Source organism: Archocentrus centrarchus, chromosome 3, assembly GCF_007364275.1.
Source record: "Archocentrus centrarchus isolate MPI-CPG fArcCen1 chromosome 3, fArcCen1, whole genome shotgun sequence".
NCBI lineage: Eukaryota > Metazoa > Chordata > Actinopteri > Cichliformes > Cichlidae > Archocentrus > Archocentrus centrarchus.
Window position 1 is genome coordinate 27655158 of NC_044348.1, and position 24800 is coordinate 27679957.

At 39.6% G+C, this 24800-nt stretch overlaps 1 protein-coding gene across 3 annotated transcripts; it reads left to right on the plus strand.

The window, feature by feature from the left end:
- The first annotated feature begins 1111 nt into the window (after positions 1 to 1111).
- Positions 1112 to 21391, plus strand: LOC115774384 (protein mono-ADP-ribosyltransferase PARP6). 3 transcript variants are annotated; one of them, XM_030721639.1, is made up of 24 exons: positions 1112 to 1129; positions 1318 to 1411; positions 2888 to 2960; positions 3471 to 3548; positions 5617 to 5726; positions 5957 to 6017; positions 6191 to 6281; positions 6458 to 6524; positions 6749 to 6898; positions 8039 to 8189; positions 8635 to 8766; positions 9138 to 9233; positions 9505 to 9597; positions 9823 to 9948; positions 10233 to 10298; positions 10746 to 10813; positions 11057 to 11105; positions 11246 to 11358; positions 13047 to 13119; positions 14817 to 14886; positions 15617 to 15696; positions 17138 to 17201; positions 17697 to 17781; positions 18925 to 21391. In XM_030721639.1, exons 3-24 carry the CDS (start codon positions 2958 to 2960, stop codon positions 19025 to 19027), a joined length of 1929 nt encoding a protein of 642 aa, XP_030577499.1. In that variant the 5' UTR covers positions 1112 to 1129; positions 1318 to 1411; positions 2888 to 2957; the 3' UTR covers positions 19028 to 21391. The 3 variants fall into 3 exon arrangements, with proteins under 3 accessions (XP_030577499.1, XP_030577508.1, XP_030577517.1); XM_030721648.1 differs by lacking the exon at positions 1112 to 1129 and having other exon boundaries at positions 1136 to 1411; positions 10236 to 10298; XM_030721657.1 differs by lacking the exon at positions 1112 to 1129 and having other exon boundaries at positions 1136 to 1411; positions 5632 to 5726.
- Positions 21392 to 24800: the final 3409 nt, after the last annotated feature.

Sequence of the window (24800 nt, forward strand, 5' to 3'; positions counted from 1 at the left end):
AGGAATTAATGTACTTCTGTACATTTCGTTCATCCACTTCATGTGGCACTGCGATATAACAATTTATAAACACACAAAGTGTTGATGTGTGCATTTTTCTTGTGTGGCCCTCAATTATAAGTGACTCTCTCAACCCCTGGTCTAAAAGGTTATGATTAGACTACTTAGTACAGCTTCACAAATAAAGTATAAAAAAGTATAAACTCTGTAAGCTGATGAAATCAATATGAAATGGCGGTAAACCCCATGTTTATAGTGTTTCATTGACATCAGTGCCCTTTAATTTGCATTTTTGTGGGACAAATAAATGTCTTATTTTCTTCTTCTTTCAGGTAGTTCTGTTAGGGGTCGTCACAGCCTCCGTTTGCCCCCACAACCACAGGAAGCCAAAAGGCAGTGTGCTCCTGGTGCTGGTCTCAAACCCGGATAAATGGGGAGAGCTGCGTCAGGATCCGGTGTAAAATCTTTGCCAAATCAAACATGCGGACAAATAAATGTCTACAGATCTCACTTTTAACTTCCTCTCCATACTACAGCCCCACACTGAGCGGACAAGTGGATGAACACCTGTCCATTAATCTGCCCATTTTTTAGGTCAGTTCTTAACTGGACACCTCGAGATAAAGAGGGTAAAGACTGATTAGCTGAAGGGCTGTTGTATCACACATGCACACAGTGACAGAGTTGATTGTAGAGATAGGAAAGAGTATTTTTTTGTATGTTAATATGTTATTTGTTTTAAACATAGTTGAAATATTAGTATATTATGTTGCATGCAGTATTGATTGGATGCAACATACTGCATGCAGTGTAGTGTAAAGCTCAAATGTAGCTTACAGTATAATTATACTCTTTTCATCTTAAATTAAAAATTTAAACGAAACATAAAAGCACTTAAATATCAACCAGAGGCTGCCTCCAAAGTAAAATGCCACATTAATGGACACTGCCTCACGCAACCACATGCACACACGAACACACACAGGCAGATGCATACACAGAGAGGAGCCATTTTTCCTCTTATTTCTCAGCAGCAGTGCAGTCAGCTGCAGGTCACATGACTGGTTTGCCTGGTCTCAGTGAGCATGCTCAGACCCGTTAGTGTTGTCAGGCAAAATATAAGAGAGCAGTAAGAGCAGAGATCTGCAATAGATAAACACATAGACCCACACACACATACACACACACACACACACACCAGCTGGCTTGCCCGCAGACACACACCGCAAGCACTGAGAAACAGACACTTCAGAACACCGGGATTGTGGCTCTGGTTTGGTTTTATTTTAATGGACTTCTTGTCATCTATCATTTCAGTGGAAAACAGCCACCGAGAGAGAGGCAGGTGTGCCCTTTAAGAGGGGGAACAGCTGAGGCAAGGACAGCATCCCAGTCTCCATCCTCTGTGAAGGTAAATGTGGATAGATGGGATGGGGGTGGGGGGGTCGTCCAGAGCGTGGGGGGAGGGGAAAATACGCTTGGCTGCCTCTGTTTAAGCTAAATAGTTATCAAAAGGAGGAATGAGGACGGCTAAATGTGTGTTTGTGTGGGGGTGGGCGCTGTGTGTCAGTAACTGTTGGCATGTGAGACGACAGAGGCTCTGGGAATGGCGGGTTGGGGAGCTGGGGGGATGTAGATGCTAGCAGGGTTGAGGACATAGCAAGGCAGCAGGAATATAGAGAAAAGGGCAGGAGCTAAAGAAGAAGAGATGGATTTGAGGGGGGTTGGGGGGGGGGGGGGGGTGCAGTGTTTAACCAGCATTTAATAGGGTGCAGTTGATGTCAGAAAGGGTTTTTTACAACAACAGAGGAGCTTGATCATGACACACTCACAAAAACAGATCCAGAATTTTTGTGCAGAAAGTATTGAAATGAAAAATTGGTATTCTTTTAACCATACTGACCAGATACACCATGGATGGCTTTGTGTCTGTTTTTTGTCTTGTATTGCTAAGCTATGTTGACACCTCGTCTTATTTTGCACACCTCATAGATCAGTTCCTAGTTAATTACTGTTTGATGTGGACTAGATTATGTAAATTGTAATTTGCATTGCGATGCTGCAGTGCATTGTTTACATGTCTAACACAAAGGGTGACTGTCCTTTGTAAAATACAAATACCTCTGCCCTGCTAGTGATGCTACCATTGTGGTTTGCCTTATTTTGCTGTAAGACTGGACTATCTAGATTTTCTTTCTTTCTTTCTTTGTTTCTTTCTTTCTTTCTTTCTTTCTTTCTTTCTTTCTTTCTTTTAGCAGTTATTGTGAATGTTGTTCCTTTAGATGCAGCTGTTGTTAAAGTTACTTTACTTAAAACCCTTTAGTCATAGTGCTCTTCTTAAGATAACCCAGGATATCATTTGACATATCATTTTCTTCCACATTTATTCACAAGCCTTATAATAATAATAATAAAAAAAAATCACAGTCTAACAATGCAGCCACATAAGTTAATGTGTTCTTTTAGCTGTATGTTTAGTATGTTTATAAATGTGACAACCCTCTGCTGCTTTGGTATTTATAGATCACATTCCTGGAAAAAACAAAGAAAGAAATGGAAACATCGTTGGTACTGAACGTACAGCACATATCTCCCACACATTCTCTCTGCAGTGATTAATGCCACTCTGAAAGAAGGCAGAGATGACTGTTGCTAGGATACATGGCAAGGTGAAGTCCAGAAGATTTAAAGAAAAGAGGAGGAAGGCACCGTTTTTAAAGCGCGGGATCACTTGCAACAGCCTCTTTGTTTCTTGCTTTCTTTTTTTTTTTTTCTTCTTCTGAATGTTATTTTTCTATTTATCCAAGGTTGTGATCCTAAGGAGTACAATAATACGAGACAGTCAATCAAAGCTCTGCACTTTTGTCTTCTCACTCCTTCCACCCAGAAACAGGCTGCAATGGTTGGCAGTAATCAAAGGCCCAAAGCTGTCTGAGAGAGCCATAACAGCAGACCCAATGGTAAGACAACTGAGATCCTGTTGCTTATGATTAAAATAATATCAAACATTCATGTTTTATTTTTGATATAAAAAGCTTTAAATTAAATTATATTGATGTGGCTACTTAAATAATCCCCATAGGCATTTAAATATTAAATTGTCTTAATCTAGATATCGAATATGACAGATTCTTCTGGTTTATTCTGTTGGACCTCTGGGTTTCAGGCTTTGCTGGAAATGACAAGAGAAAATGTTCATTTTATTTATAAAATGCTATTTTTGTAAAGTCATCCTTTTTCATTGTCATTTGAGGATTCATTTAAGCGTGTTGAACTGAGAGAATATCCTGTCTTTTGGAAATAAATCATGCCCCTTCATCTCTCTCTTTGCGATGCTATATAAAGCAGGATTTTGAAGCTCGTGAAGGAAGGCTAAATACGGAAGTGGGAGATGAAAGGATGATAGAAAGGGGTTGCTTTTTCTTTCCGCTACACTGTAATGGCTTTTTTCACAATGTGTGGGCCCACAGGACATCAAAGGACAGTGCTGGACAGACGAGGAGTCAGATGGGGAGAACGAATCGGAACAGTTCCTTTATGGCATTCAGGTACAGCAGACACTATTACCTTTGCTACATCTCTGTCGAATCTGTTGTCAGGATCTTGACATTGTGTTTTTGCCATTATGGTAACCTCAAACTAGCTATTTAAAATGATGTTTTTATTGGAAAAAAATGTTTAAATAAATATTGGCACAAGGAAAACCACAGTTATTTAGCATGTTTTTTAAATATATGAATTTTTTATTGTTTGTGAGGTAAAATTAACTATTGTTAATTTTACCTCACATTAGGATAGTGTTGATAAGATGGAAGCTTGCGTTGTGCTTTATTTTAAACCTTCTGTTATTCTTAAAACCTCACTACTAATCACTGAGGGTTGTGCAAAGGAAAAGTAAGCTCATAGCAATCTGTCAAATTGCTGTGAGCTTACTTTTTATTATGTCATGTGGTATCTTTGGTACAGTGCTTTTTGTTAATACACTGTATTGCCAAAAGGATTCACTCACCTATCCAAATCATTGAATTCAGTGTTCCAATCACTTCCACGGCCACAGGTGTATAAAATCAAGGCATGCACACTTCTTCTGCAAACATTTGTGAAAGAATGGGTCGCTCTCACAATCTCGGTGAGTTCCAGTGTGGTACCGTGATAGGTTCCACCTGTGCACCTGGTCCAGTCATGAAATTTCCTCACGACTAAATATTCCACAGTTAGCTGTTGGCATTATAACGAAGTGGAAGCGATTGAGAATAACAGAAACTCAGCCACAAAGTGGTATGACATGTAAAATGACAGGTTCAGTGGATGTTGAGGCACGTAACGTGCAGAGGTCGCCAATTTTGCTACAGACTTGCAAACTTCAGGCCTTCAGATTAGCTCAAGAACGAGTGAATGTGAAGAGGATTTTTTTTTTTGACCCAATAGTGACACCAGACAATAATTAAGGGGTCACTAGAATGATTTGGAATGGTTCTGTTGGGAATTGTAAATATTCAGACCAAATTTCAGGGCATTGTAGTGAATCATTTTTGAGATGTGTTTCTTGGATGGCCAAATGAGTGACATTCACGTTGTAATGAAGTGTTGAAAAAAGGCCAAACATAATTTAATTAATTATAGACTATGATCCTATGTTTTTATAAAGTTTTGTGTTTTCAAAAATGATTTTTGTAAATTCTTATTAGCATATGCAACATTCTGGGAATGTAGTATTTTCACTCAAATTAGGATCATAGTATTTTCTTTTACTACTTAGACTTTACGCAGCTCTAAATATCCCAAGTAACACAGTCAAATTCATTTCTGATGCACATATTTAATGTATCATGTCATCTCACAAAGTTCATTGCTTCACTGCCATATAAGATCTTAATCTGTTAGTTATCCTTTTTGCTGTTATCTTGCAAGTCTTTTGATTGAAATGTAAATCCAGTCTGGGACTTAATGCTCATTTCACTGCAGTCAGAGAACATGAAAGCAGTGAAGATAAGGACAAAAATGTGTGATCTGTTCTGCACACTCTCAGCTGAGGAGAAGAGAGTCTGACTTCAACTGTAGTTATCAGGAGCATATTTGACAGACATAGTTAATTTTGTTTTGGATTTTTATTTTTGGAATATAAAAATGAAATACCTCTCCATTATATTATCACTCAAACATCCCATACAAATTATTCCCTACAGTTTTATAAACATGCACATGATTTCCTTTTTCTTTTTGCTAGCATATAATGATTTTTTTGTTTTAATTGGAGCTTGGAAAGGCTGTAGTTAATTATTCTGTGCATAATTAGTTACAGTAAATGAATAAAAGTAATGGGCAGCTGCTTGAAACCTTAAGCTGGTACAAATGCAAACTAGCACACGAGCGAATGAGCAATTCTGTGGAAACTGTAGCAGTATCAAATGTTAGATAATGAATTCTGATAAGCAATCTCTAATTTAAGTAACTTGAAAATTTAATCTGATTTGAAACACAACAGTAAAGAGTGCTTGATTTTATCTGATGGGACTGTGGGGTGTGTGGGTGATGTGTTTGACAGAAAAAAAAAAGAAAAAAAGAAAAAAGATTAGAAACCACTGAGAATTCATTCCCTGCTATAACTGTGACCAGTGCTGCTTATTGCAGGGGAGTTGTGCTGCTGACCTGTACCGCCACCCTCAACTGGATGCAGACATTGAGGCTGTAAAAGATATCTACACTGACAGTGCTATCTCTGTCAGGTACAGCATAGATAGTAAGACACACGCACACACACAATCAAGCTGTTCAGATTTTGAAAGAAATAACTAAGTAGAGATAATAAGTCTGCTTGTGCTTCTTTTTAACTAGTCTGGCAAAAGGAGAAAAAAACAACCTTGTTATTCTCCCTCAGAGGATAATCACTTGAATTGGTTATAAGTTTGATTACTCGTGATAAATTAACTCTACCTGTTGTTGTGTTTATGAACAGGGAGTATGGAACCATTGATGATGTAGACATCGATCTTCATATTAACATCAGTTTCTTAGATGTGAGTCACCACTCTTTCAATGGGAAAACCTCCTCCGATTACTATTCTAATGTTGACATTTTGCAAAGTAACACGTCATTTTTAATGCATCATGCACTTCTAATTTATTTATGCAATGAGAAATGGCCTTAATTAGGATGCTAACTCTGTGTATATGTGTGTCTCTGACTCAGGAGGAAGTTGCAACAGCATGGAAAATTATCAGAACGGAGCCTATTATTCTGAGGCTGCGCTTTTCTCTTTCTCAGTACCTCGATGGGCCTGGTGAGTAAAGATGTCAGTGTGGATGTTGGTTTTCTGGGAGAGACTTTAGGTATTTGTGGCACTCAATGAGTGTGGGAGGTGAGTGCAATATGTGCCGTACAAGAGGGAGAATGAAGAAACAACATAGTCTGCGTGTATCTGTACACGATGTATTGATATTAGTCATGTTTATTCAGAGCCATCAGTAGAAGTGTTCCAGCCCTCAAATAAAGAAGGCTTCAGCCTGGGCCTGCAACTTAAAAAGTAAGTGATTTGATCTGTTTTATGTAGGGTCTACATTATTTTTAATGCCTTTTACATTACAGATTCAATATTATACCCCACCTTACTAAAAAAATCTATCCATGTAGCGTCATGTTTCAGTAGATTTCAATAATTTGTTAGTGTTTGGTTTAAGAGAAGGCATACTGGGTGCTGACTGAAACAGTAATTCAGCATCTTACTTCCTGACTCTCATGTTATGATAGGATCCTGAGCACGTTCACCTCACAGCAGTGGAAGCACCTTAGTAATGAGTTCCTCAAGGCCCAGCAGGAGAAGAGGCACAGCTGGTTCAAAGCTGGAGGGACCATCAAGAAGTTCCGGGCTGGGCTCAGCATCTTCTCCCCCATCCCCAAGTAGGTATCTCTCTCACATTTTAGCTTCACAATTGGAAAATGAAACTCTGGATTAGAGGAAGCTTTAATTTTTGATATCTTATTTGTTTTCCAATCAACACGTGTGCATGTTTGCGTTCTCTGTAGTCTCTTTGTATTTTTGTCATTTACTGACAGTATGGGCATAGTGATGGAAGCCACTGACCTTTTGATAATGTCTGATAGCTGGTGCAGGCCATGATGGCAAATGCCAATGCAAGAATTTTCTCTATTAAATTATTGAAGTTAGCATTCATGGGTGAATGCTATTTAGCATATTTGCAAAAAAAAAATAAAAAAATCAAAACTAAATTAATCATATGGAAGGTAAGGTTTCATGATTCACAATTTTGTGCATACCTAAAGTTTAATGATTCATGCTCTATATAGTACATGACAAAACCTTTATAACACCAGGCAAATGCAGGCGATGTTGTAACCAGGAAAAAAGATGAGACAGTGATCGGCATGGACTGTACCACAGAAGACAAACAGAGGAATGGCGGCTCTGACTCAGCATCGTGAAGATTGACTTAAATTCAGAATTCGACAAGCACAACCAATTTCCCCTTTGGGAAAACTACACTTTTTGGCCTCTGACTTACTCAGACATTCTTTGACAGTTATGGGTGCATAGGGAATAAATCCCAGCCCGCTCAATGGAGGTCAGCTCCACTAACTACTAGCCTGTCTTGACATCCTCAAGACTTGACAAGAGTCACGTCAAGGTAGTACATAGGTACTGAGAGCAGTGGAGGAAGTCAACACTGGTTCTTGCAGTTAACAGTTAGTGACTTGAGCTGCTGTCATATTTCAGTTGTCAGAGCTAATATTAAGTGTTAGTACAGCATGAATCGCTAGAGCAGAGTGTGTACTTCTTCAGCAAATGTCACAATGAAATTGCCCAGGTCCATACCATATAAAATACTGCAGTCTATAGCATATATTACTACTACATATATTATAACTGATGAGTTTTTTTTTTTTTTAAATATTAGTCATAATTAAAAATAATAGCAAGAGGTATGTTTTATCCTTAAAACCTAAATGCTTGATGCTCTGAGGCCATATCCCCTGTGAAACCTAGAATGACAACTTTTTTGTGTTTTGGTCTTTGCTCAGGTCTCCAAGTTTTCCTCTGATCCAAGACACGGTTTTAAAAGGGAAGCTGAGTGTCCCTGAGCTGAGGGTGACACGTTTAATGAACCGCTCAATCTCCTGTACCATGAAGAACCCTAAGGGGGAGCTATTCAGCTATCCACCAAACAGCCAGGTCAGACCCAGTCTCCACAAATCAGCACCCAGATGTCAGTTTAAACTTTCAGTTTAAATATGGATTTGTGTAAAATTCACCGCTTTCCCACTTTTCCATATTAAATAGAACACACTCACAGGTCAAGTTCTGTTCATAGTGTTCACGCCACAACTCTGAGGCTCTTAACTTTACATTTGTAACACTGCTGTTGTAGAAACACATAATGCTATAAATTACTATTTTATCTCTAATTCTGGAAGATGTCTCTGGTGAAATACTGTTATTAAGGCACTTAAGTATTTTTTTTGTGTGTTTTTATGTTTTAATCCACTGTGATCCACTCTGACCCTCTTGTCAGTCACCTGCCACCTGCACTGTTCTCACCTGAGTCTTTCCCCACCCTTACCGTAACATGGCTGCTGCGCCCTTTCCCATAATGCTTTGTCTTCACTTGACTCATCAGACTGTGGCTGTCCCAGCGGCCAGGGCCCCAGCGCAGATTACCACGAGGCAGCTGATTGAATTGTTTTTCTCATCCCAGGCGGGCGGCCACTGCAAGAACATCCCTACCTTGGAGTATGGCTTCTTAGTGCAGGTTAGATCCCGGAAAGATATCAGTCCACATGCCTTGGAAAGTAGATTAAGCACACATTATTGAGCATTAAAATACCACATGATCGTTTGAGTAAACTTAAAAATAGAAAACAATATCTGGTGAATTATTTATAAATGACACCTGGGGATTTTGTCGTTAGGTTTAAGCAACAATAAAGACACACCATACAATCTGTGTATTCTCTTAGCTGCGGGTAGCTGATGGTTGAGCTTCACAGTATAGTTTTGTTCTAGGACCCAAAACTGTGGTATTGTAACAATTTTGCCAAACTACTCAGTATCCCTTTTAATGGCAGTGCTGAAGGTGAGAGTTATAACTTGAAACACTGCTCTGCTTTTTCCCCCAAACAGATAATGAAGTACTCAGAACAGAGGATCCCCACACTTAATGAGTACTGCGTGGTTTGTGACGAACAACACGTCTTTCAGAATGGATCCATGTTGAAGGTATCAGAGGCGAAAAAGAGAAACATATAGACATATGAATATAGAAATTTAAACCTTTTTATGTAAGTGGAAAACATAAAACTTGAAACATGAGCTGATTTTCTTTTTTTTCTTTCAGTAATATTCAGTAATTCTGGAAATGGATTTTATTGCTTTCTTAATACTAGAGTAAGCAAATGGGAAGAGTGTGTCAGTGGGTGTACGTTTTGTGTGTGGGGACTACATGTTGAAATAGCTGTAGTTTCATCTTTGTCTGTGTTTGTTCATGCAGCCTGCTGTGTGCACGAGGGAGCTGTGTGTGTTCTCTTTCTACACACTGGGTGTGATGTCTGGAGCTGCAGAGGAAGTGGCGACTGGAGCAGAGGTGACCACAACATTAATAATTCAGATTATTTTCATTTTATAATGCATTCCTTTGGATATTAGATAAAAATGCTGCAGGTATAAACAAAAGAAAACAAAACACAAACTGCTGATTCAGTTCTGATTACCTGTAATTTGTATGTTATTGGAACTGACACACAAAAAAATGGGTCAGCAGCATCAACTGAAGGCATAAAATGTAAATGAAAAATCCCTCTCTTCCCAGGTCGTGGACCTTCTTGTAGCTATGTGTCGAGCTGCCCTGGAGTCTCCTCGTAAGAGCATCATATTTGAGCCTTATCCTTCAGTTGTTGATCCCAATGACCCCAAGACTCTTGCCTTCAACCCAAAGGTCAGCATCCTCACTGCATGAATTATACTTTCTAAAACTCAAATTAAGTTCCAAGGTGACATTTAATTTGAAAAACACACTGTATACTTTTTCTCAAAACCAGGTGTTATCAGAACAAACTAAAATTATTGCAACAATTAATATTGTCTTGTTTTCTCTATATCACGTGTTGAACTAGTGCCTTAAAACACAAGACCTTTATGTCTCCAGGGATTTTAGATTTCTGTATGTTGTTCTCTCTCTTACTGCATACGATGGATGTTTGGCTCAACCGGTGAACACAGAAGAAGAATTATGAAAGACTGCAGAAAGCACTGGATAGCGTAATGTCCATCCGGGAAATGACCCAGGTATAAAAAGAAGGTGGGAGGGAAAGAAGGACCACATTAGTAGACCCCCCCCCCATTTCTAAAAAGGTTTGGAGGCCATGTAAAATGTACATAAAAACAAAACACATGTACATCTTACATAGCATCCCAAGTCCTTTGGAAGTGAGGTTTTAGATTCATCAAGAGTTTACTGACAATGTTCATTGGAAAGTTCTTTATTTAGTGAGCTGTGCTGTTTAAGCTGTATGGATGTGGTTTTGTTAATCAAAGTGGCATCTTCTCTGCGCTACGCTTGTTTACCCACTTGTTACCCACTTGGTTGGACTGTATCTGTAATATTACACAATGTTAGTCACATCACAAGTTTTTTTTAAAAACATGTCATTTGGTTTGGGGAAGGAAAAAAAAAAAGAACAATATTTGCAAGGGCTGATTTCTTTTTTCCATTTTTTTTTTTTTTCTTTTAAGGGTTCATATCTGGAGATCAAGAAACAGATGGACAAACTCGACCCTTTGGCCCATCCGCTGCTACAGTGGTGAGTAAAGAGAATCTGTTCCAAAAATCATTTTGCTCTTCTTTGTGTTTTGGCGTCCTGGTGTTCTGTACATCATCTCACTGTCACACTGCCATGGTATACTTGAGTTAAAAAAGAATCATCAGTGGTGTGTTGTCCTCACTTTAAGTCAAAATGTCTGGTGTAAGAAGAGTAGTTCGAGCAAAGTGTTAACACAATGCTATTATGTTACAAAGTATTTAATTTTTTTCTGTGTTTCTGCAGGATTATTTCCAGTAACAGGTCTCATATCGTCAAGCTGCCTCTCAGTAGGGTAGGAAAGAGCAACATTGCATCGAGTCCCTTCTATAAAAAATTTTTGAATGCTACATTGTGTAATTTGATGATTTGTACTCATCCTCTGTCTGCTTGTCTCTCTCATTCTCTCTTGTCTCAATGCTCTCATCATAACAGCAACTCAAATTCATGCACACCTCCCACCAGTTCCTGCTGCTCAGCAGCCCCCCAGCCAAGGAAGCTCGTTTTCGCACTGCCAAGAAGCTATACGGCAGCACTTTTGCCTTCCAGTGAGTTACAATTCCAATAATTTAACATGTTGTCACTGAATGAATTAAAAATTTTAAAGCTTATAATGCTTACAAAGTAAAAGCATTTAGGCCATACTGAAATATCAGAAAACACTTAGTGGTTATTATATTTATAAGCGTGTGACTGCAGGGGAAATATTTTCTGAGGAATCAAATTCTTTTAATAATTGATGCCAAATCAAGCGTAGCTGCTAAAATGCATACATAATTTAGCTTTGGAGCGCTATGCTTTGTCAAACATGAACATGTATCAGTGTAACACCTGGTCATTATGCTGTTGATGAAAGGGGCCACTTGAGCAGATTTTTATGGAACCGTAACAAACAACAGTAGAGAGCAATGGTCATTCTCCTGGACTGAGAAACCACCTTTCTTAGCCAGCACATGGAGCCAGCAATATCCATGAGATAGAGATTTGTACTGTAGCAGATGGGACTGTGCTGAATATTTTAGATACTCACAACCCATCTGGGCACTTGCAGGGTACGACTAATACACCAAGAGAGCTAACAGTCTCTCTTCATGCTAGATCATACTAGAAATTTAATAATTTGCAACAGAAAATGCCAAATACACCATTTAGCCTGGCTGCCATCATTTTATATTGATATAAATAGAAACATATGACTATTTGAAAAAGAGATGGAGTCTATCTTGGATATAAATGAACTAAATGGCACTTGCCTCATGGTTCTCAAATCACCAAATAATATTCATGAAAAAATCTGCAGGAAAATCACTTTTTAATAATAAAAATCTTGTTGTAAATTATTTTCTTTTTGCTGAACTACACACCCCAGCAGTGCCACTCCACAGATCATAGCGCCCACTGTGGGAAATATATTCGCCTTGCTTTCCAAGTAAGAGTTTAATGCTAGTAACAGCTGGTGATGTAAACATGAGTCCCTCACCCCCCGCCCCACCCCAATGTAAGCTGTAATGTTAGCTAGTAGCAAAGTTTGTTTTTGTTTTTTTTGTTTTTTTTTTTTTTATTTATTAGTAACTGGGTCATGATATCCTGCTGAGATTCTCAGCTTTGAGCACCACAAGGCAAGTGCAATCTGGGTCCATTATATTAAAGTAAAGGAAGAAACAAACCAAAACAATCCAGGTGCATAAATAGCACTCCAAGCCAGAGCAAAAACACATACATTTGATTTAAGGGTGAAATTTTCCTTTAATACTGCTCCAAAGTTAGTTAAAAATAAGAAAATTACTTAAAAGTGTCAGTTACACTGTTGTAACTGTTACAGCTGTATTGGATGATGCGGTCAAAAAAACTACTTCGTACTGAAAGGTGAAGTAGTAGTTGTCATCTCTGATGTGCATCTTTTAATACTTGATTAAACAATATAAACTTGGAGGATTGTGAGGATGTAACAGAATACCCTCAAATGCTACTTTTTGCACAAGTGGTATCAATAGATGACTACAATAGGTCCTCAGCGGCTGGGACAAAAGAGCTTTTTTTTTTCATGAATTAAGTTGTCAATTTTAAGAAAAAAAAAGATTTTTAACATGGCGTGTTTTTGTTTTTTTTTTCCATCCTTGCACAGCGTAGATGGAGCCACTACACACGAGTGGTTCCACACTGTTATCTTGTTATATTCACATGGTATTTGTTTTATCTTTTCCTTCTTATCTCTCCTTCCCTACACTTGCTCTAGTGGTTCCCATATAGAGAACTGGCACTCTGTTCTGAGAAATGGACTAGTCAATGCCTCTTATACCAAACTGCAGGTATGTAACCCTGGCAGTTAGCTGGAAATTACGATGCATCTCCTCTCGGACAGCAAACCTGCCCTTGCACAAAGCAGGCTTGCTGTCCGGCTGATTCATTTTCACAGTTAATGGATGCCAGCTTCCTTTTCGTCAGCTTTGCAATTGGCATTTTAGCAAGCAGGGCACAATAGGAGATTTTCCTTGCAAGCGTCGGCCTCTTTCTGCCTTCTCTGCCGGCAACAGTAGGCAGCATGTCCTTTCCTGTTGTGGGACAAAGGAAGTGAGCTGTGGTGTCAGCTGAGATGTCAGGAGGCTGCCTGTGTGCCCTGTTGGGGTCAACCATCTAGAGCACTGAGTAGGTTAGATGTGTAATTAAAGGACACCAAGGACAAGTTCTGTGGCAGTGAGTACAGCCTTCAACAGTGAATGAATAGGGACATCTATCGAAAGGTCAGTAACTACTTTTTATATACTCAAAGTTGGGACAAATCGTATCCATAAATCATTTGTTAATGCCAGAATGGAACAAATGACTATATAAGAACTATAGAGATTATTTCCAGGGAAGAAGAAAGTCATACCACCTATCCAAATTATATTTCAGATTTAATTTTTAATTCCTGCATCTGCTCTCGCCTTTATTTTGTTGTAGTTGTAATAAACCAGGTCTTTTAAAGATAATTTGAAAAAACAAGGAAAAAGATTTGAGCGTCAGAGAGCACGGGCTGTCTCATTTGCACAGCTGATAAAGACTGCTGCTCGGGAGAGACACAGGCTCGTCCTGAAAATGGATTAAACACAATTAAATCTGAAATCTCAAGGATCTTTCAGCCATGATTGCTTGATCATGCTGATGTGTTTCATTTATGGCTTCTTTATTCTCCAACTTTTTGAACTCTTCATCTTTGATCTCGCTTTGGTGCTCGTCTGCCTCCCCCTTCTCTCCATTTCACCTTGAACACTGATAATCTTCCTCAGTCATTGTGTTTCGCAGCAGGAGGAGGAGGAGGAGGAAGACTGAGTCTGCCTTTAGGTCCAGCCATCACACAAAACCCTCCTGTCTCTTGTTCTTTTTCATTTCTTCCAGATGTGCATCTCCCTCATGAATTCCCAATCAAGTTGCTCTTTGTTCTTCCTCTTAAGTTTACTCTTGGTTGTAATGTGGCTCATAAACACTTGTCCATGTTACACATGTGGCCCTTCTGTTTTTCCTCACATTCTTGAGTGAAGGCTCACCTTATTATCAGTTTTCTTTATACTTTGCCATCTTTCCATTCATGCCAGCCTTTATTGCTTATGTCTACATTTCATGTTTCATGCAAATATTACTCGAGTACTTGAGCATTTATGCAGAAATTTGACACATAAAAATCAAGAGCATTACTTGATCTGTAATGCAAAATGTTGAAAGAAGTTAAGCGTATATGAATTGCTTCAGATTCCTGAAAATATCTTTTTCTTTCTTTGACCCTTTGCTTTCCATGACCAGAATTTGGATTTTCATTTCTATGTGTTGGTATATTTAATATGCTTGGTTGTTGAGGTGAACTGTCACATAAACATACCCCCCCCCTTCCCCCGACATTTATAGATTTAAGTACAGTAGGCCTGATATGAATTGCACTGTCTATGTGAGTATATCCATCTGTATATATGTGAGGCTGTCCTGTGCACATGCTCAGTGACCCTTCCTTCCTGCTCTTTTCAAACCCAAGCTGCATGGGGCAGCGTATGGAAAGGGCATCTATCTGAGCCCCATCTCCAGCATATCTTTTGGATACTCAGGTAGGAACGGTTCATCACCATTCAGACCCCCTCCACCCCGGCCCCCCTCTCGCTTTTTTCACCATGCTCACAGAGTATCCTTTGTGTTTGTTACATGGCCTGATTGACATCTTGGAACACTCCATTTTCACATGTGGGTGCTTGCCGTGTTTATCCTGTTGTGTTGTACTGTGTTTCCATTTTGGGTCTTGGGTCTTGGGCCTCTGAGCTTCTGCGCCACCTGCCATGCCATGCTTTGTGTTGTGGCTGTATAAAATAGGGTTGTCATCAGGTTTGTGTGTCTCACTCCGTATTTTGTTGGCTTTTCATCTGGTTTTCTCTTTGTCGGGTAGATGTTTAAAGTCTTCGAGGGTTTGCTGGTGATAATGGGTATGGCAGGGCAGTGGGAACCAGCTATTAACACATGTTAACTTGGAGAATGGGTGTTAAATTCTTGAATAAAAGTTAAAGACTTTTACAGTTTTTAACATTATATCCTCTTGGTCTGCTACTTCTCTCCAAGCACTAAAATATTATTTTTACTATAGGTACTGTCAAAAATGTAGTATTTGAACTATTTCACAATACTAAAAGTATTTAACACTGAATGTTTATTTCTTTTTTTCATGTAATATGTATTTGGCAGCATTTAAGACACTGGAATTCATATTAAAGTGGGACCTGTGGACAAAGACAGCAGAAAGTAACATTACTCTGACTGTTTTTGCTGGTTGTGTGCTGTTTCTTGCAGGAATGGGGAAAGGACAGCATCGCATGCCCACCAAAGATGAACTAGTGCAGCGTTACAACCGCATGAACACTATACCACAGGTGAGGGACACTGAAGAGCACCATTTATATTATACTAAAACCTTAAAGAAGCTCTACCATTTTCAAAAAAACATTGAAACGTAGATGAGAGTTGGTCCTTAAAGGGGAGAATGTACATTGCTCAAAAAAAAATTAAAGGAACACTTTCTAATCAGAGTACAGCATCAAGTCAATTAAATTTCTGAGAAATGTATCTGATCGGTTAAGTAGCAGAGGGTTGGTTTTACAGGCCACTGACATTTTTTCCCTCCTCGTCCTTTCTGACTGTTTTTTTTTTTTTTTTTTTAACTAGTTTTGTATTTGGCTAGGGTCAGTGTCACTGTTGGTAGCATAAGGCAATACCTGGACCCTACAGATGTTGCACAGTTCCTCCAGGATGTCACATCAATATGTGTCAACTCCAGAAGGTTTGCTGTGTCTCCCAGCACAGTCTCAAGAACATGGAGGAAATTCCAGGAGACAGGCAGTTACTCAACGAGAGCTGGATAGAGCCGTAGGAGGTCCTTAACCCATTAGCAGGACTGGTATCTGCTCCTTTGTGCAAGGAGGAACTGAATGAGCACTGTCAGAAGCCTACAGAATGACCTCCAGCAGGCCACTCCTGTGAATGTCTCTGAACAAATAATCAGAAACAGACTTCATGAGGGTGGCCTGAGGGCCTGACATTCTCTAGTGAGCCCTGTGATCACTGCCTGCCACCGTGGAGCCTGATTGCCATTTGACATAGAATACCAGAATTGGGAGGTCCACCACTAGAGCCCTGTGTGTTTCAGACAAGAGTAAGTTCACCCTGAGCACATGTGACAGATGTGAAAGGGTCCAGAGAAGCCGTGGAGAACATTATGCTGCCTGTAATATTGTTCAGCATGACCAGTTTGGTGGTGGGTCAGTGATGGTCTGGGGAGGCAAATCCAGGCTGACTGCCATCAGGTATCAGAATTAAGGCCTTGTACCCATTGTCAGACCCTACGGTGCTCCAGTGGATCCTGGGTTCCTCCTGGTGTGTGACAATGCCTGGCCTCATGTGGCGAGAGTATGCAGGTAGTTTCTGGATGATGAATAAATTAATACCATTGACTGGCCCCATGCTCGTCTGACCAAAATCCAACAGAACATCTCTGGGACATTGGTCCATCTGACACTGCCAGGTTGCACCTCAGATCAGACCTCAAATTGTCCCGGAGCTCAGTGATCCCAAGGTCCAGATCTGGGGAAACTCCCCAGGACACCATTAATCATCTAATTAGTAGCATGCCCCAATTAGACAATTAAAATGTTTTCCATTCTTTAAACACTTCTGTCTTCACCCTGAACCAGACTGTTGCAAGCTGTATACTTTCAGTGTTTGCAATCATTAATGTTACATGTGTACTCTGGATACTTTGGTTACATAATGGCTTTTTCTGCAACAGCTCACTTCCTGCTGTTCCTTTTTCGACAGAGCCGTCCAATCCAGTCAAGGTTTCTTCAGAGTCGAAACTTGAACTGTATCGCTCTTTGTGAAGGTAATAACATGCAGGAGGTCTAATGTGTGTGTAATATGCATTTGACTGCTTTACATTTCATTAATTACATCATTACAGCTTTTTAAAACTAAATTAACATCAGAACAAAAACCTTTAAATATGAACAATGTGACATGAAGTAACAACAAATACAGACTTGTTTCATTTTCTAGTCCTTTTCAAATTTGACAAACCTTGACCAAGTAAAATATGATTAAAGAGCCATTACAGCTTAAAAATGGTATAATGTGACTAAGCAATAATGTATAATTGTTCTTGCTATGAAGTCATAGCAATATGATCATTGCTATTATTGAAGACAACAATAAAAATAATGGATTTAGGATTTAGGCTCCAGTTCATTTTATGCTATGTTATATAATACCAAAGCAACACTACAATCAAAATAATAATAGAATAACAAGAAATGCAGTTACTACAATTTACGATTTCTAGTGATGTACCTTTGATAAAACAGTTCTGTCATTTAAACAGTTATCACATCAAAGGATCTGCAGAAGCATGGAAACATCTGGGTGTGTCCGGTTTCCGACCACGTCTGTACCCGCTTCTTTTTTGTGTAAGTATTTCTGGCACTTTCAACGCCTCGATCATTTCAACAGAATTCTTGGAAAATTACAGAAACAAACTGGCATGCCCATCAAATTTTACACTCATCGTCACTCTTAAATGCAAAGTTGATCACTTTTGGTGTTTATTTTTTTTTTACCTGCTACACTGCGTAATAATAAAGCTGATTTAAAGATGATGATTTTTTTATTTTTTTTTTTGCCACCAGATAGCAAACTCTGTCATTATGGTCACTGCTATTTTGTGAGTTAGAAATGAATTATGTGATTGCTTGCAGACTAACTCACAGCTAAATATAATTGATCTCTGATCTTGTGCTCTGTGGGTGGCTGTGTTTTTTCCAGGATGAGCAGTATGGTTAGAATAAAAACAAAAAGCTGTCTTGTGTCAGAACTAAGAACACCACTCCTAAAATTTGTTTTTACTTGCTCCTCAGACAGGAGCAAGAAGCAGGAGCTCAGTTGTCCATTTTTAAAGGTCTATTTTTTAACACCTCTGTTAGATTTTAATCTTAAAATGAAATACAATAAACTTTATTTACTGTATTATTTCAATAAGGAGAGATCACTTGGAAGAACTGAACATTTATTGAAATACAAAGTTTGAGTTATAAATTATTTGGCAGTTAGACTCAAGGCTGATGAAGCTACATAGCAGAGTGGAGTCCAGTGATGGTAGGAAGTAGGACAGGACCCTCCGGAGTCTAGATGCTAGCGTTAACAGATGAAGCAGGTGGAGACTTGGACAAGGATCTCTGGCCAGGATAAGTTGGAGATGGGGAGAAGGTGGATCGCATGAATGAGAGTCTGAAAGGCAGAATGAGAGAAGAGCACTGAGATTTAAAGCTCATAGAAAAGAGGCATGCAGAAGGAGGGCAAGAAGATTAGGCCAGATTGATGATGACAGAAGTGAGTTTGACAGCGTGGGAAAGCAGAAGTGATGTAAAGAATTGACTAGCAGCCCAAAGATCCAGGAATGCAGGCAGATGAATACAGATCTTCCTTATTGAATTTACGGTTCAGCTTCAATAAATTGGGCAGTTATATTACCAAATAGAATGCAATAGAAACTAGAGGGACATTAGCAAGACCAGGTGTTAAACAGAAATGTAAACTTCTCTTTTTATGTGCAGATATGAGGATGGCCAAGTAGGAGATGCCAACATCAACACCCAGGAGCCTAAGGTGCAAAAGGAGATTATGCGTGTGATTGGGACCCAGATCTACTCCAGCTAATGGACGTACACCAGCGGCATTTGGATCCATATATTTCTCTGTTGGAGGCACACAAGCAGGCAGACAGTTAGAGCGAATGTTTGGCTGAGCTGTCCTCAGGCCCGATACGGAAGGACGAGGGAGCTCTTAAGCACATAATTTCAGAAGTTGTTTTGTTGTGTATTCGCTTTCCTTTCTCTCCCTTGTTTCTCTTTTCTGAGTTGTTACACCTTACATGCTCATTTAATCTTCAGTTAGGTTTTAATCGGGGTAATGTCTTCTTTTCATTTAAACAACTCTGAAGAAAAAAAAGGAAGTAGTCACCAGATATACTATCAACAATCACACTTTTCTGACCCTGGTTTGACTGGGCTTTCTCGTTTTTCCTTCACTTTTACTGATCCTTTGGACTAGCCATTTATTATTTCTCTTTGTTAATATAGAGGGAAAAAAATGACAATTCCAAATGATAATTTTTCCCTTTGTGGCAAATTAGTAAGTGATGGATTTACATACACGTTTCTTTTTTAATTTTTTGTGTTTGCAAAGTCTTTATCCCTTTTCTGATTATTCAGTGTTCTTTCAATAATGGCGTTAATGTTTGTGATATGGTTAGCCCCTGAGGAGCGAGTACTGCTGTCGTTTCATCCTTGCCCACTGAATGAAGTTCCCAAAATCCAATGAGTGAGGTGTGGTTAAAATGCAAATCACATACACATTAAGCACTTTGCTTTTGATGGAGTGTTTAGCATTATTCTAATTTTTCACTGAAGAATTACAACAGTTCTGATTAAGGATGCTATTGAAATCTTTACAACCTCCACATGTCAGAGCTTAAAAAAAAAAAACCCGCATTTTTCTGACTGGACAAATTTGTGACACTAGAATAAGTGTTATAAAATTTCCTTAGCAGTTCATGCAATGAAAAATTTGCCATTGATCTTTTACGAAATTCAGTTCAATTTTATATAACAATTTTATATAACACCAAATCACAGGAGTCACCTCAAGGTGCTTTATATTGTAAGGTAAAGACCCTACAATAACAACAATAGAGAAAGAAAACAATTAAAACAAGAAATGTAGGCATATAATGTGAAAGAGCTGGCATTATTCAGACCCCGCTGAAAGTTAACAAAGAACTCCAGAGAACTTTGTTGATTTTTAGATGATTTCAGTTTATTGTTTTGGTGAAGTAAATGTGTTTCTCTTCCTTTCACTCCACAAGTATTTTGTTATCATGAACTACTGCGCTCTCAAGGTTTTGTCTCGAGCCTGTTTTGAAGAATCGTAGGATTTGTAGTTCCTGAACAGAAACAATACGAGCATTTCAAAGCCCAGTTGGAGTTACTTTGGCTGTCAGGTTAGACCTTCCACAACATCAATATACAGACAAAATATATAGATAAAATTACACATATTGTTGTCCCAATTGTTGGAAAAAAAAAACATGCTGATTGGATTTAATCTAATGTCTTACATCAACTACTTACAGTCTGCTTTCTATTTAAAAACTACCACAATCTGTCATTACACCTTTTTAAAAAAAAAAAAAAAAAAAAAAGTAGTCTTTACTACTTAAAGATCCAGCAGTGTTTATCTCATTGTAAAATTAATCTTTTTTGTCTACGACCTACAATGAAGACTGGATCCACAAACAAAATCAACTGTACATAAAATCATGGACAATTTTCTAACTACAGACTGAATCTAGTCCAGGTGAGCTCACATCCCTCTCACCCCTAACTTAACTGAGACCGGATCTTACAGAGGTGCATGAATGTGCAACTCTTTGGTTTCACCTTGGAGAATGGCAATGTTGTATAGCTAAACAAGTTTATCAGTTAGTCATGTACTGTATGTATGTATGTGTGGCTTTGTATTTTCTTGACATTATAATAGACATTGCACTTACTCAGCGTTCGCCTAAACTGGACAATGTGATTGTCCTCTGGCCTGCAGTAGACGGGTAGTGATGAAAAAGAGGTGGTAACATAAATGTTAATGGAGTCAGCAAGACTGAAATATCCAACATCTTAAATATGTTTGTACTAAGATGGATTTTGTCTTCTGGAACTGAAACTGACCACTGAATGGACTCGAGGGCACAAAAAGAAAACAGACTGTACATAAGGACATTGGAGAGCTTGTTGAAATGTATTGCCCAGAAAAAGATGGACATGTACAGCTGACCCATTGTGTTGTGGGACTCTTAACAGCTGATGCCTGTTTTTGCCAAGACATCGAGTCTCTTTGAGAGTCTATTCTCTCGCTGACTGTAACTGGTGAGTAATGTTTTTGAAGATGATGTTATGACAATGATGGTGATTATGATCAAGATAAAAGGGGGCGATGCAGAAAAAAAAAAACGAATAAAGCCTGGTTTTGCACAGTCTTACAATCAGCCTCGTTGTGTTTAAAATCTCTGTGGATAATGATGTTGCCATTACGCAGAAATATCTGTTGTTGCTGATCTTACGTGCAGCATTTTAGGCAGAAGGGGGCACTATTACTCCATCAGCACATGGACTGCTTGCGTCCTCTGTTCTATTTGAAGCCTGTGTTGATGAGCAACATGTTTTTCCTGTCTTCGCTCTCACGTGTATGAAAAGGTAAGGCAATATGCGAAATATAAAATGTTGTCAAGTTAGAGTTTGTTGACCAATTCCATCATAGAGAGGTTTTACATTTGGGTCATAGGTAAAAATATGTCAGTCTTCATTGATTATCGTGTAAAATGCAAGAATGCTGCACAAAAAGAGAAACTTGAGGCTTAAAATATCACCATTAAACTAACACATTGCATTGTGCACAAAGAAACACAAAGCAAAGAGATGCTTTGTGCTAAATTTACTTTAACTACTAGCACCTTTCTGCAGTCCCAGGAAGACAAAACTCGACAGTTACAAATAATAAATACAAATATAGCTGATGAGTTAGCATACTGTTGCAAACCACACCATACAAAGCTATGCTAATATGAAAACAAGAGCCGAATGGGCACATGAGTGGCATATGTTCCGTAAAGGCTAATGTCAAAGGCCTTTCTTGCTGTTAAATAACGGCGTCCTGCACCAGTCTGTGATCTTAAGCATCGCCTTCTTTATTCAAACTGACTTTGCTTTCAAAAATAATGGATTTACTTTAGAAAGAAGTAGTGCAATATACCAACATACTGACATACCGGTGCTAAAGTACTTAGAGGTTTCTGAAACTACATCTAAATGTTTACAATTTAGTGCATCGCAGATTCATTTAAGATGTTATTGATTTCTTTAAATCTGATCTCTCCTGGCTGAAACATTACAGGCCATGGTTCCCCTTTAAAGAGCGCGGATCGCTATTTGTTGAGCAGCCAAATGCTCACTCTGTCCTCCCTCTCTTTGTCTCGCTTGCTCTCTGACCACAGAAAGCTCTTTCCTTTTAAACCAGTTGAACACAGCACATTGCTACTTTGCTGCAAAAGTCCAGTCTGATGGCTGTTTTGGCTCTGGGTGCGCTGTATGTGTACAACAAGTGCTGGGTGTGTAGAGAGTGGGTATAATCATAGGAAAGCTGAAGCACTCACGGACTCTTGAAAGGCACTTTGTGTGTGTATTTGTGACTAAGGTAATTGGGTCCCTCCCTTTTGTAAGCTGACCCGTTTGACAGGGCCTGTGGTTGGGCCCTTGTACTGATATCTGTATATATGTGTCTGACTAGCAGATGATGTGTATGGTTCATGTGTTACTATGATCTCTGAAACCCGGCCCTCATGTTGGACATGGTCCTCTGGTTTGGCTTTGTCCCCCATTACCAGAGCCAGCTGGCTGATAGCACACAATTGCAAATCCCGACGATCCAACCATTACTTTTTGATGTGTAGTTTAATCTTTGACCACTGAGGGGAGCTCTGGCGTTATTCTGCTCTCCCTTTGTTCTTTGCATACTTAATTTACACACAGGCAAATACACAAAGGGCATTAACACACACACACACACACACACACACACACACACACACACACACACACACACACACACACCTACAGGTAAACACACACTACACAGTGGTTGTTTGGTCAGATAAAGGAGTAGTGACGGGAGGGCAGAGGGTCACTGAGGGTGTCTAGCCCTCGGCGGAAGCGAGTGCTCCCAGCCTCCCTCTCTCTCGCCTCAGTAATAAGTGTGACCGTTTGATTCCTGCACAAAAGGAGCAATTAAAAGGAGTTGTTTAATCACCCACACTTTTATTGAGCTCAGGGTCTCTTAGCTTGCAGCTCAGGCCCCCGTTGTCGGCAGCAGCGGGCGACAGGAGTGACAGAGAAGGTCGGTGGTTTAACGGGGCGCGAAGGGGTCTCGTTTGAGTTAAGACTTTGCAGGCTACTTTGCACGCTGTGGAGGCCCCTGGGACAGAGACAAAGAGGTAGACGAGACCAGAAGACAGGTTGGCCAGCCAGGCAGAGAGATAGATGGACTTAAGAGCGAGGGAGAGAGAGACTTGAGGGCAGAGTTTGGGGGACACATCAGAATCAGAATCACTTTATTCACCAAGTAGGATAAATGTGCAGGAATTTCTCTTGGTCGTGTTCTTGCAGAGACACAGCAACAATTTATGCAGTGACACAAAGCAAAAGAGGTATTTGAATACATGACAGTGTGGTTGCACTTGTTGAGCAGGTGTGGAGAATTCCCAGGATTGCAACACAGCCAGTGTCTAATGATTTTGAAGAGAATTGCATCAGCCATAGTATGAACAAAGCTTGGATTTGATTCTTGTACATTACAAGCAGTGTAGCATGCAAGGGCTTGTGTGAGTGCTGTGAATGCAGGGATTGCATACAAACACATTTTTTTTTCTTTTAAAACACAAAGAGAAAAAAAGAAAAACAATAGAATTCGATTTTCCTACTTTACAGTCAGCCCAGAGCCCCAGTAAACCCAAACTCCCATTCAAAACAGTACCAAGCACTGTCAGTGTCAGTGCTTTTTATTGAATTTTCAGCCTGGGTGTTACTCTATATTTGTGTGCATTGTGGAGTGCCTTCTCTACTTCTTGCTTGGGTATGAATGATGGGGTACAAGTCCTTGTCTGGTCTCTCATAGATGGCAAGGATGGTGGTGTGAAGTGAAGAAGGAGAATGGAATGACAATGGATGGAAAGCTGATGGTGGTTGTGCTTTTTTTTTTTTTGTGGGGGGGGGGGTCAATATCACAGAATGGAAAAAAATAGCACCACTGTGTGGTGACCAATGGGAGACGGGCGTGTGAGCGTGTTGGGTGGGTGGGAAGGTGGCGTTAGAAAAAGAGAGAGTGTAGATGAGGATGAGCAGGAGAGGGAGGGAGGAAGGGAGTACACCATTGCTGCTCATAAAGCCAACAGCTGTGTGGGTAATGTTTTGTGACACCAAGCCTCTCCGAGCCCTTCTGTTTCCCAGAGAGCTAGGAGACGCCATATTCCGTCGTCACAAATGGCTCTGTCATTCACCCCCTAAGTCTTAATTATCGCTCCCGGTTTTTTGGCCACGTTTTGCTCAGGCGTATGGATCCATCTGCACGCTGTATAATTCCACTCCGCAATTTACAAGTGGCATTTATTACAATGGCCTCCACAGCATCTCCTCTTTAACACTGGCAGCCCTTTCCAGAAAGGGGGGGGGGGGACAAAAGAGCAGTGCAATCTGGCAGCAACAGTGCCCACCCTCAGTTCCCTCAAATCTCTCGTCTTTTTTTTTTTTTTTCCCATCTGTACTCTTGCTCTCTGTACGACTATCTCTCTCCACCCACGTACTACTAATTTTTCCACCTCTATTTG

Excerpts from the sequence above, each read along its gene's own strand:
- LOC115774384 (XM_030721639.1), top strand. Across the intron at positions 6,282-6,457 it reads TCAGTACCTCGATGGGCCTG|AGCCATCAGTAGAAGTGTTC; the intron begins GTGAGTAAAGAT and ends ATGTTTATTCAG. Across the intron at positions 17,782-18,924 it reads TGTACCCGCTTCTTTTTTGT|ATATGAGGATGGCCAAGTAG; the intron begins GTAAGTATTTCT and ends TTTTATGTGCAG.